The sequence below is a fragment of the Peromyscus californicus genome, unplaced genomic scaffold, assembly GCF_007827085.1.
Source record: "Peromyscus californicus insignis strain IS unplaced genomic scaffold, ASM782708v3 Scaffold_9__1_contigs__length_137607984, whole genome shotgun sequence".
Lineage (NCBI taxonomy): Eukaryota > Metazoa > Chordata > Mammalia > Rodentia > Cricetidae > Peromyscus > Peromyscus californicus.
The window spans coordinates 87,996,955-88,017,888 of NW_026294617.1; the positions used below are offsets into that span (position 1 = coordinate 87,996,955).

The 20,934-nt window shown below is 37.8% G+C and overlaps 1 protein-coding gene across 9 annotated transcripts in view; it reads right to left on the reverse strand.

The window, feature by feature from the left end:
* Ntng1 (netrin G1) overlaps positions 1 to 20,934 on the reverse strand; it is a 347,205-nt gene that overhangs the window by 65,024 nt on the left and 261,247 nt on the right. For all 9 annotated transcript variants that reach the window (XM_052730077.1, XM_052730078.1, XM_052730081.1 and 6 more), the window contains exon 5: positions 7,511 to 7,537. In XM_052730077.1, the coding sequence (XP_052586037.1) occupies positions 7,511 to 7,537 (27 nt within the window). The remainder of the gene's footprint in view (positions 1 to 7,510; positions 7,538 to 20,934) is intronic.

Sequence of the window (20,934 nt, forward strand, 5' to 3'; positions counted from 1 at the left end):
TCTTATATTTTTAAAAATACTTTGTTTTATAATTGCAAGGCCAACTTAGAAAGCAATAAAAATGACCATATTACTCTCTCATTCTTTTGCTTCTCTTAAGATCCTGGCATTAAGTTAAATATTCAATAAATACTAACAAATATTTAATCCCTGAAGAAAATTAGGCTCATTGGAAAGTATACAGAGACTATAATTGAGACGAGTTCCATCTTATCAAATCCAAATGTAATGACGCCTCTGAGAATTCTTAGCCATTGGGCTACTTGTTACAAGCAGATAAACCGTGCAGATAGCACAATCTTATACTACACCAAAAGACCTTGTATTGTATTAAGAAAACTACTGCAGATTTATTGATTTCATTTTATTCCCCAATCAGATAGGAGAATCTCCAAGTCTCAGAGTGGTGCTTCATTACAAGGCAAATGGCCCTGAGAGTCATAAGATGAGGAATTCGGTCTTAGCTGTACCACTTAGGAGCTATCTGGCTGTTAATTTGCCTGAATTCCATTTTTCTTACTTAGGCAAAGATGCTGGAGAAGTGGTCTCCAAGATTTCATTTAGCTGACCAGTTCTGTCACTCCAGCGGCTCCCTCATGGCTTAACAAGATCATCCTGAAGTTTACGGAAGCATGAAGCCTATTGGGATGACACATTTGCCCTTTAGAGTTCCCTCCCTAAGAGGGAATGACTGCTGCATGCTTTGGTTGTGAGCCTTTTCACTACCACAGTAACTCCTTCATCTGAGTTTAAAAAGCACTGCTGGGGAGAGAGAACCATTTGCAGATGGTCAAACACTCAGGAATAAACTTCTGTGACACTGGGCCATATGGGACAAGAGACTGATGTCTTGCTGTGCTATCTCCTTAGCTGGACTTCATAGACTGCCTATGTATATGATAAGGAGAATAACATATGTACCACAAAAGGCATCTTTAAAGATAAGCAATATGATAATATCTGCAATATCCATAGGTTACAATTATCCTATTATTATTTTTTATTTTAAATTTTATTTTTTAAGAGCCTAGAAAATAACTATTTAGGGGAAATTTATATAAAATATGGTACACATAAACAGATCTCAGACTGGAACTCCTATTCTACCACTTTACAAGTTCTTAACTTCTCTAAGCCTAAGTTTTCTCATTGGTAAGATGGAGAAGATGGCATTATGTGTTATGGAAACTGCATTGCCGTGATCATCCGGTAGCTATCAACTCTTTTCTATTTGTGATTACCATGTAATGGAGATCAATACTATAGTATAAATGTTCTTCCAGACTCAAAGTATAAAGAAGAATGTGCTCCCCTATTCTTTTTTTTGTCTTCATGTTTCCCAAAGCAAATTATTCTGACCTGCCTAAAGCTCATTAAGATATAGCTTGCTCTAGAGAATAATCTGGTTCTAGACTGTATCAATGGTTCTATACTGTTTAGAATGAAGCAAATTATCTCCCAAACTATGGTAAATATTAGATTTCAACCTTTCACAATATAAGGATGGTAATTTCCACATTTCTGTTTGGAAACTCATTAGCTTAGCACATGATTCAGATAAGTAGTTTTTCTGAATTTTTTTTGTTAACAAAACCCTTGTGGAAAATTGTAAAACAATTTAGTTGTAACTTGAAATCCATTTTCATGAATTGGAAAAAAATTATAAAACTCAGAATCTGGAAGAACATTTTTTTCTCAACTTTGTGCCCCAAGGGAAGAAGGTCTCTGCACTGTAAATTGAAAAGAACTATGCTAGAATAGCTAAAGCTGACCATCTAGTTCCGACACCATAGTGAATCAAGCTGTAAAGAAATCTTGAAGCAGAAACTAAAGAGTTTTGATTTATATAATCATGTTTTGAAGGTAAGATTGCCTTAAACTATTACATCCCATGACATTCACTAAGCAGAAATGGAAAGTGAGTTTCATTTTACTTGTGGACAGTCTTTAAGGACCGAGTAAACTGACTGTCCTTTCCAATCAAGGAGAAAATTTACTGACTTTTTCTAGAATATTCATCACATACTATCTTGTACTATGGTGTTTTAAATAACCAGGAGGCTATTTCTAAGGCCATGGTGAAGGTTTAAGGCAGGAGTTGGAAACTAGACATCATTTGATTCATGTGTAAGATGAAGTTAGATGAGTTGGTCTTCAAATATATTAACAGTACTAATGTTAATATAATATTTTGATTCTGAAACACCACCATAATATAAGCTGGTACTTGAAAGATGCTGGTGAACCATTATTAAACACGCATCCAAGGTAATATGGAAAACTGGGTGGAAATTTTATCACAGGACCTTTTTGTATTATAATAATCATTGCTAGTGTTCCTTGGGAAATCTTGAAATAGTACTATTGATGTCCCTTAAAAGTGTCTATAGAAGGTCCAAAGCTCAAAATTTCTCATCCAAAGAGAAATTTTCTTGGATGTTATCTTGCTGTCTTCACAGATACCAGCCTGCTTCTGAGAAATGCAGCATCATTTGATGGGAAAGATGAATTTAATGTCGTAGTAGGAGGACTGTCCTTGAGATGACACAGTTACCTGTATTTTACTGCAAGCAACTATTTCAACAGATAAAAAGTTTGTTTTATTCTCACAGAGTCTATGTAAGCATCTTACATGATTTGCATAGCCCACATACTGCTTTGTACTCTACAACAGCCCAACATTTATATACTTGCACTCTGCTGTGTATGCTGGGGAGTTGTATGATGGTAGAAGAAGCACATGCTTTGATAGGGTTAGAGCTGGTGATCCTTTTTCCTCATTCACCAAGCTTATATGTTCTGCTGACAGCACAATGAAGTGCCAGCAAAATTACTTCCATTTTTCTCCAAACTCTGTGTTTCTTTGTGCAGAAATGGGTTAATTTGGGAATCAAGGGGTTTCTTAACTACATAGAAATAGTCTTAGCAGGAGTCAATAAATCCAGATTTCTTTTCCTTTATGTAATCTTTTCCACTTCATTTAATGCTGTGACGTTAGATAGGCAGTCCTGCTCATAGTACATTGGGAAAGTTACTTGGCCACTCTGAGTCTCAGAGTTACCATTTGTAAAAGACAAGTCTATAGAAACTTGGGGGACATAGCCCTATAATTCAAATCACATATCTATGTATATCTTATCCTAAGAGGTGGAATGGTCAGTTGGTTGGCTACCTATTGGTACTCCAAGAATACTTATAACCCAAGAAAACTTCAATTGGCACACTCTGAAAGGGGCTACTGCAGGATAGGGATTCTCAGTAATCAGTTTGAGGGTTCATTATAGGAACCTTGGTATATCTTCCATCTAGAAAACATCCTATCCTGCAAAGACAGCTAGCAAAGGTAGAGATTTTAGCTCACACTTAAAAAGTGGATTGACATTCTAAAATTGACTAGGTGAAAGTTAAAACATAAAAAATCAATTTGCTCAAGATGGGCAATTGTTGTCAATAAAAATTGGTAAACCTCTCAAATTCTTCTTGTAAGTGAAAGATTCTTACCCTCTTGCTGGAATATTTGATTTTTTTTCAGGATTAAAAAGGCAGCTATGTCCTAATGTTCATTCAATTTTAGGATAACAACAAAGGTTTCATGAATATGAAATGCTAGTTACACAAATATGAAATGGATCTGTGATGAGGATACTGGGTACATGATAAACAGTCCCAAAAGGCATTACACCTGAGACCTTAGCTTTCTTTCTAGAACATCAGCAAACAGTTCAAAATTAATGTAGCGCACCATGCAATTTGCCATGTTGCTACACTAGCCTGATGATTTTTCCCTCATTATATAAAATCTAATTAGTTAAAGGGCAATTCAATGGAACTTTTATTTGGGGGATTTAGAAGTATTAAAACAAGGGGGAAAATCAAACAGACACTGCAGCTCTCTGAGTAGAGTGAACATGATTATTAATAACCCTTGGGTGGGCAAATGATTAACCTTGTTATTTTTCCTTCTCACCATTCAAATTTATACAACAAATTATCACTGCACAAAAATATTTGGATGCTGTACGGAAAACAACTTTTACAAGGTCTCCAACTGGCATCAAATGTTCTCAAGTATGAAAACATCTCTGGGCTTTCTCAACAGGCTGATGGATCCCTGCAGGTAGCATTTCCCTTGTTTAATAGTCCTGCCAATTAAATCAAATTAGAGATGAATTTTTAACTCTGTGATGAAGGCAATGCTCATTATAAGAGAAAACAGGAGAATGAGATATTTCCCTTAAGTGAATTGTTGTTTCAAATTCAATAAATGGGCCATGGGGGAAGGGGATGTCAAACAGCTCCATCACTGTTATATGCTTTGTATACCATCGCATCAGTCAAATGAAAGTTACTTAGGAGAATAATCTGTAGTCCGAGTTGCAAACCATCTATTTTCCCATTTTTCTTTTGTGTTTATTTAAAAATTTCAAGTATTTTTAAAATGGACTTTCTTGATGTCATATTTCATTCCCTGGAGGATTTACCTTTTATATTTGACTAATCTATCATCTGCCTTTGTAAGAAATAATAATCACCCCCACAAAGCTATTAAACATTAGGACAGTTCTTGCCAGCCTAATTATACTCTTTATATTATTTAACATGATTAATTCAACTCTTTGTGTTGCTGGACTGAGAATTAGATAATATATGTTAGAAGGTAATGATTAAGTTCTCACTATAAACAAAAAACACCCACAGTAAACCATCTATTAATTTGGATCATCAGCATCAACAAATGTTCACTTGAATAAAATTGTAAATTATATGTATATGAACTGCTGTCATATGAGGTTAAATAGAAACAATGGTCACAAAGCTCAAATGGCTACGGATCCACTTGGGGATTCATTAATTGCTGACAATATCATTAGCTTTTTTTTTTTTAGCCATGGGTCAAAGCACATCAAAAAGCAAAAAGACTGAGTTTTAGATCAAGTGCTCTTAGAATGTTTGAGGAGCCTATTTCCTAGTAGATAGACAGCAGCAAGTACAAATAACCTTAATGGCAAATTTGTTTTTAAAATATTTTTAACAGATGATCAGAATGGATAGCCACTCTGTCCATGTATTTGAATCTTAATGCTGATGGTGACAATATGAAATCTGTATTGAAGTCTATTAGAGCTAAATGCTCCAGTCATTATAAAATATAGCATATGCATATGAACTTATGGTTACAAGCATCAATATTTTACATCGATAGATAATATACATCATTTATTTTCCACAAAAAAATACTTTGATGGTCAGAGGCTCATGGGTGTTTCATTTGTTACAATGGGATCTTCCTAGACAGCCATTGGGATTGTATTCATTGGTTCCTTCTTTGGCCTGAAGAGAGCAGCCCTGGAAAATGCCCAGACTTAGCTAAATATCCAAGAAACTTCCTCTTCTCTATCTTGTATCTTGAATTCAACTGCCCGTACCCTCTGCACCTTCTAGGCCTGGCAATGAATCATCTACTCGTGAATTCTTTCCCTGTGGAGAAGAAAAGAATCCACCAGTGCACACAAGAAGCACTGTGCAAGGCCACAAAGAAGGAACTTTCTAATGCCATTAAAGACACCTGGGAGATAACGTGGTGTTTTATGGTGTTATCACAAATCTCTTTACCTTAAAAGTCAGGCAGCAGGCAAGCTAGTCGTGTGTGATACTGGATAATCCCTGAATAATCTTCCATCTTGCTTATTAGAAATTAAAAAACAAAAAACACCCATTGTGCTCTAAGGTGCATAGCCAGAGGTATTCAGACTACAGACTATTGTTTTGAGTCATAGAGTTTTTGTCACAGATATTAGTAGCAAAATTTTCTCAGGTTCCTGATAATAAGCATTAGTACATTTTCCAAAGGAACAACACAGCGTCCTTTCAGGTCACCACTGATTTCAAAAGGTAATTGTGCAAAACAAAATTGGAATTTCTTGATTCAATGTGTAAAAGGTCAACATCTGCTGATGCTCAAAGATGGGGAATGGGGTGGAGGCGGCCAAATGAGATGTGGAGTGAGCAGGTACAGTCAGAGGTCCATGCAACACACAACTGGCTCCCAGAACAGAAACACACCCCAGCACCAAAGAGCTGCTTTTCTACTCATCCATTTCTGAAACTCTGGCCATGCCAGATCACAAGAGCCCCTCTGGTTCCCTCTGCTTTAAAATTGTTCAAGGACAGTTGTCAAGGCCTGAAAGGAGCACGTTGGGCTACACACATAGACAAGTGCCAAGCACTGAAGCAGAAATATTAGAGCTGAACATGCTCATTGGAAAGGTGGCCCCAAGACCACTTTTGTGAGAACACAAAGACAGTGCTGATATTGTGGGTTTGTGTCAAAATGGTTGTCAATGCTGCTTCTGATTGTAGAGCAGCTGATTTTCATGGTGTTCAACATGTCTAATGCTAAAATTTGCTTTTGATGAGTGACCATCATAAGAACCAGTCTTCTTTCCATTTACAGTCCTAACTGAGGTTTCCTTAGTATTTTATTTTTAAACCAGTGAGTCAGTAGTGGCTCTAAGGTTTTTGCCATTGAATATAAAGGGCATGCTGTAAAAAAAAAAAACAAAAAAAAAAACTGTGTGAAATTATGTTCTGAAACAGTATCATACATGTTTGTAATGAACATTTCCAGCATTGGGTAAGGCTGCACTAATTCAGACAGGAAGAAGAGTTGCAGCCTGAGCCTCTTGTAGTAGCTGAAGATGCTCAAAGCAGTGATGTTAGAAAGGGTTGTCCAGAGAGTGGAGGGAAGATTTCTCTTCAATTGCTAGGATTTCTACTGAGAGATTTCTTTAGGAAGTTTTGGTCCCATGCATATATATATATATATATATATATATATATATATATATATATATATATATATATATATATCCCTTTCTTACCAATGAGAAAACAAAAGACTCCAGAATGAACAGACCACTGTAATTCTGGGGAAAGGAGTGGGCGGTGTGCAAACTGATTGCCTTTAATTTCTCAGGATGATTAATGATCATAAGCCCACCCCTTTCAGGCCTTCACAAAACCTACATTTTAATGCATTGAAAGATTTCCTCCCTGGCTCCATGGTGTTTTCCTTGAATTTTAATGAACACACTTAGGACGTTCACGGACTCTCATTCTCTGCTTCTCTCAGTTACATTAGGAATCCAAACTCGGTCCTACAGAGAGAGTGCAATCTGTTGTTGGTTACTAAATATGAAAACAGACTGTATATAAGATGAGATGTATTTATCTAAGTAGTTGCTTCTCCGTTCAGGTCTCAGTTCAGGTGGCCTTCACGTGTCCAAAGTCATTAGGAGAGTTGGCAGTGCATGTCTACAGAAGAGCTGTGCATGAGCCACTCACTATTTTATCTGTGTTCCCAGTCACTTGTACCTAAAACCAGAAGGGAACTCGAATTCCCATAGACAATGCTCTATTGCATCAGAAATGGACATAAGAAAAGAGCTCTGAGGAGCTGCACAACAAAGCAAAGCTAGCCTAGGTTGGGTTTGGTGATTGTTTTACTTACTACCAATACTGGAAATGCTGGGGATACCTGCAGAGACAAAACAAAACAGAACAGTGAAGAACTGTTAGCTATATATCAGGTGACATCTTTAACTTACTGTAAAAGTCTCAGAAATGTGACACTTGGTGACTCAGATGATCAGAAATTAGTATAGAAAATTTACATAAAATATACGTGTGTATGCATGTATACACACACTGCAATCATTTGCATTGATTCTCGAACTCTTCAGCTCATCAGAATTGAAAAGTTCATGTCCACTTTCAATCAGGAGTGCAAGGATGCCTAGTTACATCAAACATTTTGTGCTTATTTGTAAGGTTAACGAATAAATTCTATGTGGTTCGGAGCAGATATGAAGCTAGGGTTTTTATCTGACCACACTACTGAATATAAGCCATGTGCACTGGGTCTCTTTAAATCTGTTACAAGGTACATACATTAGCTGCTGAAAAATCATTTGACAGTTTATTTGATTAATTTGACATAGTCATCCCTTTTATTCCTCTTTTACTTGTCAGATATGTGGATTAAACTCTGTAATAGAAACTTAATTGAGCAGAATAATTCAAGAATACATTACATTGTTCATATTGATCATGGACTTCACCGATTATTCAGCTGCTCTTTGATTCACAAGTCGTGGTAAGTTAGTGAAGCCATTTCAGAGTTTGGCTTGATGTCTTAGAAATGTGGACACACCTTAAGTCTGCATCCGCATTATGACTCCTACTCACCAGTATAGTAGTTTGGCCAAGTCTCAGCAGCCAGGACATCTAAATCTGAAGGGTGGATCCAACTCCTAAATCCTTACGAACCTTGTAATCTTGAGCAAGTTTCCTATAATCTCAGTGCTCACTTAGTTTCCTATCTCTCTATTTGTTGTGGAAATGATATAAACTGATAGATGGAAAGCATCTATACCATTATTTCGTAAGTAGTGTTCTTGCAATAGTTATGCTTACTGTCTTAGCTTGCTCGTAAAGCAGGTCTGTGGTAGATATTGCTGATTAAATATCAGGGATTTACCCCCTGACACCCAGTTTATGGTTTCTGTATGGGTGACAAGGAGATGGAGATCAGGCAGTCCTGAGTGAGGGGCCTGCATTGCTACTACTGACTAGTTAGGAGATTTTTAGCTGATCCAAGCCTGTTTCCTCATCTGCAAAGAGGCCAATCATATCTAATGCATTGGGCTACTGTGAGGATTGAACAAGATAATCCTGAAGCATGTCTGACCCAAGGTATGCAACCAGTAAGTAAGAGCTGTCAATGAGTTGGTCAGTCATGTTCTTCACATCGCTGAAATGTGCTCACAGGTGGAAACTGTAAGAACTGTTAAGCCTCTATTTTAGCACTCATGTCCTAACAACTGCCCTCTTCATAACTGAACTGATCACTGTACCTTTTTTTCTGAGACCTCTAGCTTTGTAGCCTTTAAAAATAAAGCTTTATTTTTCTGTGGTAATGTGAGAAATGGAAGACTATACGATAAAGGGCTATTATTATGTATTTAGAACCCTGGAAAGAGGAAAGGTTAGAGTCTTTTCAGTTATCAGGTACACAAAAGATCTCTTTATTTTAGATGCTTGGAGTTTACTTACATTGTTATTGTGATTTTTGTATTGTTTGTACATGTGTATGTGTGTAGAAGAGGCACTTACTCCAGCCTTCACATGTAGAAGGCCAGTGTTCCGTTGTCTTCCTCTATTCCTTCCCATCACATATTTTTTAAGACAGGGTTTCACATTCAGCTTGAATCTCACAATTTTTGCTAGACAGATTTGCCAGTCTGGCCTTGTGATGTGTCTGTCTTGTACCTGCCCTCAGTGCTAAGTTTACAAGCATGTGTCACTGGGTCAGTCTTTTATGTGGGTACGGGGGATCTGAACTCAGATTCTCAGGCTTGTGCAGCAAGCACTTTGCCTGCTGAGCCATGTCCTCGGCCCCTATATACTTGGAGTTTATAGTAAGTACTTCAGCTTAATTACTTATTTCTGTTCAATCACAATTGGAAAACTAAATGTCCATATTTCAACTCTCTCCTATGAACTGAATTTAAACTGAATGTGATTTCTGCAAAGGATAGCTAGGCTCTGAGCCCAACACTTTAGTCAACTATCTCTACTGCAGTGTGACATTGACTTGGTACTGAACCCTTTTTTTTTCCATTTTTGCAAATTCCCCACTGAGTGAGGTGTGATGGCAGCATCATAATTTTAGTCTCAATTGCAGAAGCTCAGAATTTCCTCATGACTGAAAACTCTTTTCTCATGCAAGGCACTGCTTGCTTGTTGCAATCCATCAAAGAGAATGGAAGTTGAGATAGCAGGGAGAGACTCTTCATGTGTCTTCAAACTTCACGGAGGCAGAGGGCCATGCATAAATGCAAGGTGAACTGCTCAGGGAGTTCCACCAGACACAATAATAAACAAGCTTGCGAGGCAGTTTACTGCAGCGCTTGCTTCTGTAGAATGCTTCAGAAAGATGCAGAAGTGTTTTTGGTTTTGTTCCTTTGGGGCCACAAGTGCAGGAGAACCCTATTCATCCCAAGTTTCCACACAGTACCAACCATGACTATTCTGAGAGTTTATTTCCCTCATGAAGATGCTATTACCTAATGCTGGGTGCTTAGAATTCAGGCTCTTCTTCATTCTGTGCCTTGTTTTTTTTTTTTTTTTGAGGTATTGCCAGATGAGTCATTCTTCATTCCATGTCTGTAAAAATGGTAATTGCTCAGAAAAGATTTTGAAACTGCTCATTTGAATGAAAAGTTTTGAAATTGAATATATCTGAACAGTAAGGGATGTCCATTAATTTATTTCCAAGTGCTATTTTCTCCTAATGGTTCATACTTTAATGTCAAAAGCTCCTTAATTTTCATTGTCTGTGGGCAGCTGAAGAACTTAGTAAACCCAGTGCATCCACTAGAAAGACCACATGTAAGCTGTGAGAAATGCTTTAAGAACTCAAGAAAAGAATGCAGGAAGGCCTAGAAGTGGAAAGCTGGTGTCTTCAAGCTCCATAAACTTGAACCCAGGGATTTGATCCCATCTTACAATGGCCAATGCAATCACAAGTGATAGTATGACTCAGATTGTGTTGGAAGAAATTGTCTAGGTACATGTTGGCATTTTTCTTTTTCTTTGTAATGCTCCCTATAATGTGGTAACTTTTGTGTAAAGAATGTTTTATCTTTGGAACTGAGCTCATAAATGTTTTCTTCCCTTCTTTCTCCATATCCTCATGTTGGCTGTTCTCTCTACGATCTTGTAATTCTTTGTTCAGGCTTCCATGATGGATTTATCCACTTTTCTGCAATTCAGTTGTGTTTCTCTGAGAGCACTGATGAAGCAAGTCCACTTCCTTTTCCTTTTTGTGTCCCTCATATTGTTTTGGGACAAAGTATGATACAGAAAAGTTTCACAAGACATCAGTGCATTGGTTCTGGGGACTAGAAATGTGGTTTCATCATGCTTGGCAAGTGCTTACCACAGGGCTGTTTTACAGCCTTCTTTCTACTTTATGTTTTGTGATAAGGTCTCATTGAGTTGTTCAGTCCGATTCATTCCATGCTCCAGGAAGACTGTGGTGATATTTTATTTGTGCACCCCAATAAAGCTTCTCTGAGGATCAGAGGAAAAAGCCAGCCACTATATTATACATAGAGGTCAGGCAATGATAGCACATGCCTTTAGTCATAGCATTTGGGAGACAGAGATTCATCCGGATCTCTGAGTTCAAGGCCACACTGGGAACAGAGCCAGGCATGTTGGCACATGCCTTAAATTCCAGCACTAGTTAAGCATAGAGGTCTGGAGGTCTGTACAGACAGACAGGAAGTGATAGAGCTAGGTGGAAAGAGAAAAGTGATGTAGCTGTGTGGAGAGAGGAAGTGAGACGGCAGGCACAGAAAGGATATAGGTGTGGGTACACAGGAAGTAGGTCTCTTTTGGGCTGAGGATTTCCAAGTGGTAGGAACATGGCTGGCTTCTTTCTGCTTCTCTTATCTTTCAGTTTCTCCCCAATATCTAGCTCCAGGGTTTTATTAATAAGACCATTTAGCAATTCATCTTACAGAAGACCTTTATTGGCAGAACCAATACTGTGACCCCCCTGTCTCAGGATTCCAAGTGGTTGTGATCAAAGATGTAATAGGAAGAATTATTAAATGTACTGATTCCTCTCACGACTTTGCCATTCATGAAACTCACTTGGTCAAGTCCAGCATTGTGCTCAACTGAAGAATTAGCCTGACATTGAATGTCTGGCCTATTTTCTTTCTAGTTTTTTGTCTATCTCTTTTATTTTAATTGCCATTTTGATGCTTTCATTTATATTTTCCCCTAAATTACCTATGGGCAAATACAGTTTTTTTTTTAGGACACATTAGGAAATTTAAGAATTCTCCTTAATAATAAGCATATCACCTTAACGTTTAAAGTTAGATATTAAATTGAACTTCTTTATTTGAAGAACTTGAAATTTAGATGTCATTAGCTTTAATGATGCTCCAGAAAAATAAATAGATGTAGTACATAATAAAAATACACTAACAAAGAAGGAAGTGGGAAACCAACACAAGCTAATTCTCAAAGGTTGGTAAAGGTTTGAGACCTTAAAGGGATTTAACAAATCATCGTATTCAGCCTTTCATTTCACAGAAGTGTCATAAGGAGCTGCAGGCACCTAAGCTGACCCCTTCATATGTAGCACTAGAGCATGTGACTCCCAGTCTCTGTCTGAGCAGTGTAAACACATCCTGGGAAAAGAAAATGCAGTTGCTCATCCCTTCCTATTCCCACATGTCTGTTAATCTTTATTATAATGGAATTCTGCTGAAAACAGAGACAAGAATGTAATAGAATTATATAATGTTATAAAGTGATATTTTCTTCATTTTCAAACTGTTTTATTTGGCTAGCTCTTTCTCCATCAAGCAAATAGCTAAAGGGTATGTAACTAAGCTTAGAGAAGTCAACATGGTGGAGATTTCAAAAAAATAAATACCCAATCTGCAAAAGCAGAGTAAGTCAGTGCTAAAGTTGTAACTCCTGTGAGAACCAATTGCAGGCTTGCAGCTTTCCATCATGAGGGAAGCAACGTGATAGGATTCAGTGTGCTTCAGAATGCAAGTAAAAATTACCACTGTTGTGATAGATGATTTGAAAAACCCATGGAGTAGGTGAGTAGATCATCCCCCAGTCAGACTGCAGCCACTGGGAACACTTAGTCCTAAACTGCCATAAAGAAGAGGTCAGGAATGGTGCAAAAATATTCTGCAGACTCATTCATATTCCAGAGCAATTGCTTCAGTGTCTTCCAGTCTGAGTCGCTAGTCCAAGCTGTTGTTACTAGGAAGTGTGGGGTGTTGTCTCCCAGGAACTTAAAAGTGAGGGAAATTGCCGGGCGGTGGTGGCGCACGCCTTTAATCCCAGCACTCGGGAGGCAGAGCCAGGCGGATCTCTGTGAGTTCGAGGCCAGCCTGGTCTCCAAAGCGAGTTCCAGGAAAGGCGCAAAGCTACACAGAGAAACCCTGTCTCGAAAAACCAAAAAAAAAAAAAAAAAAAAGTGAGGGAAATTACATTGCCATCACAAAATGACACTCTAGAATTCTTGTGTAAATTATCCAAATTGAGAGTCAATGTCACCTTCCTGTCACAGGAGGGCTATGGGAATAAAGTATACAGGGCAGGCATGAAAGAAGTGATATTAACCTGACTTCCTGTATTAATGTATCTGAAAAATGGGAGAATAAACTCATCAAAGGTGGGAAACCCAGGAAAACGGATCACCTGAAAGGTAAGGTGGCATTATGGTGTCATTGCTACCTCAGGAAGAAAGGTGGCAACCTGGATACCCTCAGACTCCCCCTCCTCTTTGAAGGAAGACTGACTCTGGTGGGATGTGGATGTCAGGATGTTGGAGCCATTTAACTTCCTGCTCCTGAGCTTACAAAGCAGACTTTGGAATATTATCTGATGCAACATGCAGCCTTTATTGCTGGAAAGAGGATATAAGGCTTTGAGTATTTTTACCGGTCATAAGATTTTGAGTATTTTTAATGTCATAGCAGTTATTTTGTAGTGTGGGTAACAATGTGGTATTTGACCACAATTTATCTTTCCATAAAGCTATCTCCAAGGGGAACCTGCTGATCCTGTGCTAGCTCCCAGTGTGAATACAATAATTATAGCAACTAAATGCAATGTGGTATGTCCCCAGCACTCTCTTACATATATTAGTTAATTTAATATTTATGTCAGCTCTATGAATAGTCAAGATAATTTTATAGATGGAGAAAATGTAAATAGAAGAGGATGTGTCACTTGCCCAAGATCAACCTAGTTAACTGACAAGAAAACTTAATTTTGAACTCAGAACTAGTTTCGTAATTCTAGACCACAACCATCACTTTATAGTCATTCTATTTATTACAGACTGAAATCTCTTATCTACCATTCTCAAATTTAAACAGAAAATGCGAAAGTAGAAAGCTTTTCCCAAAGTACTCCTGAAGCACAAGTAATGTGATAAAAAGTAATTTGGAGAGAAAGCCAGTAACTATTATGTATTGTCTTCTCTTATTCCCTTGGTGAGAATAATCATATAAAATGCTTGATTGAGTAAGGCTGTTGATATTCTTCCTTGAGTACTATAACAACATAATATATGGGTACTGTCTTATCATTCAAAATTCCTGAAAGTGTTACATTCAAAACCATAACTGTCCCCATGAGTTTCAGATAAGAGCATGCAGGCTGGGACTTGTGAACAGTTTGGAATTCTGCTTATATATTTGGGTTTAGAAGTCTTTTGCTTGCATAGTTGGCCCTACACATTTAGTATCCTGGCGATTGAATAGGGGTTCTTGGCTTCAAGGGCTGGAGGTCAACGTCTAGAAGTGGTCCAGTAACCCAGACATGGAATTCTGCTCAGGGAGGCTTGTGAAAATCAGCCTGCCAGCATGCTATTTCTAGATGGCTGCAAGGGTAGTGAGAACCAAAGAGCCTGTTTTACTACTGGATTTTCTCCAAGATCTCAGATGGTCTCTCTCTGTTGGAAACTGAAGACTCTGGTGTTAGAGCTGATGGACTGTGAAGGCTACATATTCCAGAAGATATAAGAAGATGGATGCAAAGCCAATCTAGCCATGCATACATTATAGGATTATTTAGGATTACTCAATCATTTACCAAAATAACTGTTCCATAAACACTTAAAAGGATCAAGAATAAAGCATAGCCATGCTATCAAATGGCTAATGTTTCAGCTCTTGTAGTGAGACAGAGCTGAGTTTAAATCTGGCTTTTACATACATTAGCTGTGATATCTTAGGAAATCTTGCTCATTCTCTGTACCTGTGTTTCCTCATATTTCAAATGGGATAATCATAGTTCACACCAAATGGAGATATTGTGGGGATTTAAGTCTGTAATGAATATAAAGTTTTTAATGAAGTGCAAAAGCCTAAGAAAGCAGCAATAGTTCTCATTTTAACAGTTTTTGTTAGAGAAAGTCAAGCAGTTCCATTAAGTCCAGACACACTATCAAAAATTAGAGTGAGGGAGAAAGAAAGGAATAGCTAGTTTGCACAGGAGAATTTAGGCAGGCTTCATTGATGAGTTAGCTTGAGGCAGAGTCTTGAAGGAATGAATAGAATTTCAATAAAGAGAGAAGAGAAGATACTCTTGGAGAAAGAAATGAATTTTCTATGGTGTTGTGATCTATACAGACTACTGGTAAAGTTGTTCTGTACTCACTAAAAAGACTGGAATTAGAATTGGTTGATGACTGCTAAACCAAGAACTAAAATCATGGGATAGATTGGGATGCTAAAGGGAGCAGGCTGCAGAGGGATAACAGACAGGGCTGGGGAACGATGAACAGGTTCAGGGGAGACAGTTTCAAGAACAGGAAATAACGATTAAAGTTCGGAGGAGCAACGAGACTTAGAGAAGACTCTCTTGTTTGAATGGATGTCAAAGGGGAGCTCAAATCCCAGTGGAGACAGAGACGGCCACTCAGATAACCTGAGGAACAAACATGTGAAGTGTATAGTCATTAGAGGGAAGATAAACCCTGGTTTAAGTTTTCATCCCACCTAAATAAGTGTGTAAAACCTGAATCATAAGAATCATAATCACACGTTTCCGTACCTGAAAATTTAAAACCACAGCATCAACTTATAAGATTGGTGTGAGTCTAGAAGGGACTAATGCATTTTAAATGCTTAGGAAACTGACTGGATAATGATGCATCCATGTGTACATCTGGGACTATAGAAACTGGTCAATGCAAATTTAATATCAGGGAAAATAATAGAATAGTCATCAAATTACTTCCCATTACTCATAGGAGTGGGGGATATTGTACAACAATTCAAGTTGGATATCCAAACAGACAAATAATGTCAACATCAGATCAATTTAATTCTCCTTCCTTAAAGAATATTAGGCCAGGTCTTTTAGAGAAAGGTAAAAATATAGAATATAACTGAATTGACTGTGCTTTTGTCTGTGTCCATGGTGTTCTTTAGACCACACTGCATGAAATTGTTCAGATCAGTATGCCCTACAAGAGTAGAAAGCTATTGGATGTTCAACCAAATAAAAAAGTTTGGGAAATACGGAGTCAAATAGAGTACTTTGTGGCAGAAAGTATTTCTAATAATGTGATGTGAATATGTAAAAGTTAGTATAATATAATTTTTTAATTCTTCTGCATAGAATTTAAAAAGATTGTGTGTGTTTTTGTGTGTGGTGTGTGTAGGCAGGTGTTCACATGTATAAATTGGATAGATACTTGCCATGTTGCATGTGTAGAGGTCAGAAGACAGCCTTAGGTGTCAGCAGTTGCCTCCCACCCTGTTTGAGAGAGGATTTCTTGTTGTTTGCTGCTTCACATCCTTGGCTATCTGGTTCATGAGCTTCTACAGCAGTGGTTCTCAACCTTCCTAATGCTGTGAACCTTTAACACAGTTCCTCATGTTGTGGTGATGCCCAACCATAAAACTTTTTTATTGCTACTTCATAACAGTAATTTTGCTAATGTTATGAATAGTAATGTGTGTTCTGATGGTCTTAGGTGACCCCTGTGAAAAGGTCCTTTGACCCTAGAGGGGTCGCAACCCATAGGTCAAGAACCACCATTCTACAGTCTTCTATCTCCACCTCTCATCTCCACATAGGAGTTCTGGGATTACAGATGTTCACTACCATATCTGGCTTTCAGTTGTAATATGAATTACTAAACAGTCTTATTAATAAAAAAAAAAAAAACAGGAGCCAGATATTGGGGTGAAAGCTGAGAGATCAGAAGAAGAGAACAAGCCACAGCCACAAATTCTTACCCTAGGAAATCTCAGCCTAAGAGAGAGTCACTTCCTATATACTCATGCCTATATCTAATCTGTCGCTACCATCTCACTTCCTCTCTCTACCTGGCTATATCATTTCCTCTTTCTGTCCAGCTCTGTCACTTCCTGTCTGTCTGTATAGCCCTCCAGAATTTTATGATTAACTAGTGTTGGAATAAAGGTGTGTGTCACCATGCCTAGCTTTGTTACCAGTGTGGTCTTGAACTCACAGAGATCTGGATGGGTCTTTGCCTCCTGAATGCTAGGATTAAAGGTGTGTGCTACCATTGCCTGACTTCTATATTTAATATAGTGTCTGGCTTTTCCCTCTGATCTCCATGCAAGCTTTATTTATTAGAGCATAAATAAAATATCACCACATTCAGTGGGTTCTGTGTATCATAACTCAGGTCCTCATACTTGCATATAAATTGCTTTACCCACTGAGCCATCTACTAGGTCTGTTATAGAGTTTTTCTAAGGGCAGAAGAACACAGTTTGAGAAACAGATGTTGAGACATTACATTTTATTGTAAATACGGCTTTTACAGGGAGATTATTAAGTTGCATGTAGAAAAATATCATGCTTATGTTGCATATACCACAGGGGTAAGAGTTTGGGGATTGCTACTGAATACCTTTATTCATGATCTGGACAATAGGAATCAAGAGAATCACGGTTAGGCATTATGTTGGACAGAGCATCTCTCTACTTGGAAAATAAAAATGAAAATCAAAGGGCATTCTATTTATTAAAAATAGGACAAAGATCACTAGAGAGACAAAAAGATATTTTTTCTATAAAACAAGTTTTTTTTTTAGGAGAAAAGACAAAGATCTTTATGAACATTCACATGACTTTAAAAACACTGGATCTTAAATACATGCACAATGGAAAAAAATATCATCAGAGAAGTTCTTACTTGGCATTGTTCAAGTTTATCATAGTAAAAAAGCACAGAGTAGTGTGATATATCCAGAAGACTAGAGTGATTTTATTTTTTTAATGTTGGTTTTCTATATACTTCTTCCTTGGGGCTATATGTATCATGAGAAAGAGGCTTTGAGTTGCTCTAAAATGCAATAACTTCAAAGTTCAGGAACTCGAAGCAAGGTTCCAGTTTGAGTTGTTCCTAAATGGTAATGTAAGTGTCTTTGAAGTGGATCTTATAGTGAAAATCTCCTGCCTTTCTAGCTCAAACTTGTGCAGGTATACAGAATCTGACATTTTTCCTACCTATTTGTGATTCTAAGTGAAGAGATTATATATGACTGGTGGCATCTCCAGGCCACCAAAGTGGATGCTGAAGGTTTCAATCTCTTCTTTGTCATTCCAATGACTTGAAGTTTGTTATGGAGATGTGACCTCCTAAGAGTGCCTCTTAGACAGTTGACTCACAATGCATAGAATAAAGTCATGTGAGGGTGTACGTGCATGTGCTAACATATGCATGCATGTGAGAACAAGCAATATGTATGGAGAACCATGAAAGTACAGGAGGTTCTGGAAAACAAAATGAAATTCAAAGAACCTTTTTTATAATTAAATTTTATAAAAAATAGAATGGAGATCATTAAGGAGACAAGAAAGATTCCTTTTCTATAAGCTTTCTATAAGAAGAGAAGAGCTTGGTAGTTGGGTTGAAGAACCATAGACATTAACTAGAGGACTTCTAAGACACATATCCAAGTAAATGACATGGAAACATTTTCACATGAAGATGGGATATGTGTTGGAAGATTGTAAACCTGGAATAAATAAACCCAAGACAAATGGAGTTATTATAACATTTAGAAAGATATGAAGGGTCAAGATTAGGAGACATCCAACATTGAAGTTAAGAAATAAATTACATTAACAAAGCTATCTAACATAGGACAAAACTGTCTTATATAAAATTATTTTGTACATTTTGTGAAGGTGTTATGCAAAGCATATTTTGTGAATTAGGTTCTTAATCTTCTGAAAATTGCTGTGAAGGAAGAACCATTATCTTCACACCAAGAATAGGAAACAGGATGTTGGAGAGGGCAGATTATTAGAAAATAGAGGAATGTGGTTTGGTCTTGTAACACACTGCCAACTGTGAAAGTGTTTGTTGCCATTGTTGGGTGTTTTTTTTTGTTTGTTTGTTTGTTTTGTTTTGTTTTTGAGACAGTGTTTCTCTGTGTAGCTTTGTGCCTTTCCTGGAACTCACTCTGTAGCCCAGGCTGGCCTCCAACTCACAGAGATCCACCTGCCTCTGCCTTCTGAGTGCTGGTATTAAAAGTGTGTGCCACCACCGCCTGGCAGGTGTTTTAATTAAAGCCTGAAATGTTAGGAAATATTTTCATTTCAAAATTTTTCAATATCATTTCTAAAGTCTTTCATGAAGATTTTACTCTACTGATGACTGGAAAATTGAATTGACCCCTTAGCTACTGTTAGTCATTGGGTCTATATGTCATTTTGCTGCTTAAACACAGATGTGAAAGAATTCTAGTAGTCCATAGAAGGCCAGTTAAAAACAGGAGAGGGTATAGTTGAAAAACCAGGGCTATAGGGAAAATTAAAGGAGGTTATGATCACTTGGCCAGGACTAACTTGGTGGTATTTAATATGCAGAGGGATAAGGGAGTTAAAAAAAATCATCCCCTGGAGAATATAGCAAGAAACTCATTTCAGGGAGGGAGCTTCTCAGAATCAAGATCTTCTTAGAGAAAATATTATGAAAAACCAATTATTTGAGGCACAGGGAGTGGAACAGGTACAATGGGGTGGTGTAGGGTGAAGCCAATGTCTTTAATAGTAGACATTTTACCCACTGCCCTCCCAGTGACTTTGGCAAGATCTGACCCTAAGCATGAACCAGAATGCTAGAAAGTATGTGTGAACTTGGCCCTTTTCATATTCTCCCATTAAAGAATCATCAGGACCTAAAGGTAAAATCTGAGCCATTTTCATTTAGGGAGAGCCTCAAACTAAGTTTGACAGCTGTGATGATAGGAGTTCACAGGTAGCCAGACATACAAGACTGCAACAGATAACCTCAGGAGATCCCTTCCAAAGTCAGGATTCCATGGCTTTCAATGACCACAGAACGCTCAGAGTCCCCATTAATAAAATCACCTAGAAAAAAAAAACAACATTTCTGATTAACAGAGCTTTGATATATTATTTTTAGTAGTGAGAAGTCAGTTTCTCCTTTAACACAGAGAGAACTGAACATTCTTACAAAGGGATTCTTTTTAACCTCTGGGAGGACTCTTCTGCTTCATAGAAATTTATCCTAATTTCCTGTCCCCACACTTCATAGCTTGTTACCTGGTCCATTACTCTGACATGTAACTCGATAAAGCTTGGGTTCTTGTGATATTGGTTTTCAGCTCTGGCTTCTCCCAGCTGCTGCTTTGAAGTACCAGATAACATTCTTTGCCTTGCATGGAGTCCGTGGCTTGCTGTTCAACTTCTCATTGTCCTGTGGCTCTTCTGACTTCTTGCTGTGAGGTTCTATGCTAACCTTGCCCTTTCTCTGCTTTTTGAAGAGGGCAAACCTTAGGCTTTTCCAGGTGGCTAATCTGTCCATCCACAGAATCGTGCAGATTATTCAGGGAATAGTTCCTTTTCACCTTAAGCATGTCAAGTTTTGGTCTTTACATATCTAGGGGTGTCACTGGGCTATGACATGAGTCTTAATGGTGCATCTCATGTGGCTCCTGTGAATACAGATACTGACTATGCTCTTTCACAGACAAAAGCCTCTTTTCTTCATGTAGCACCCTGAGGTTTACAGTCATGCTTTTTATCCAAAGGCATCCCTTACTGAAAGAATCCAAAGCAGTCATGGCTCAATGTCTGGCATTTGGGAAAAGTCGCTTATCTCACTAGGCAACATTACGAGCTACCTAGAATTGGAGGGTCCAACCTTCACTGGATAAAGCATCTTTTGGCTTACTCACTGTGAGGAATAGAAATGAAACTGTCAATATCCAAAGATTTCTGGAACTTGTTTATATCTAGTCAGTATTGAGAATTTTCATGGCCTATGCTATTTTAATAGGAGATTAATTTGGGAAGGGAAAAATA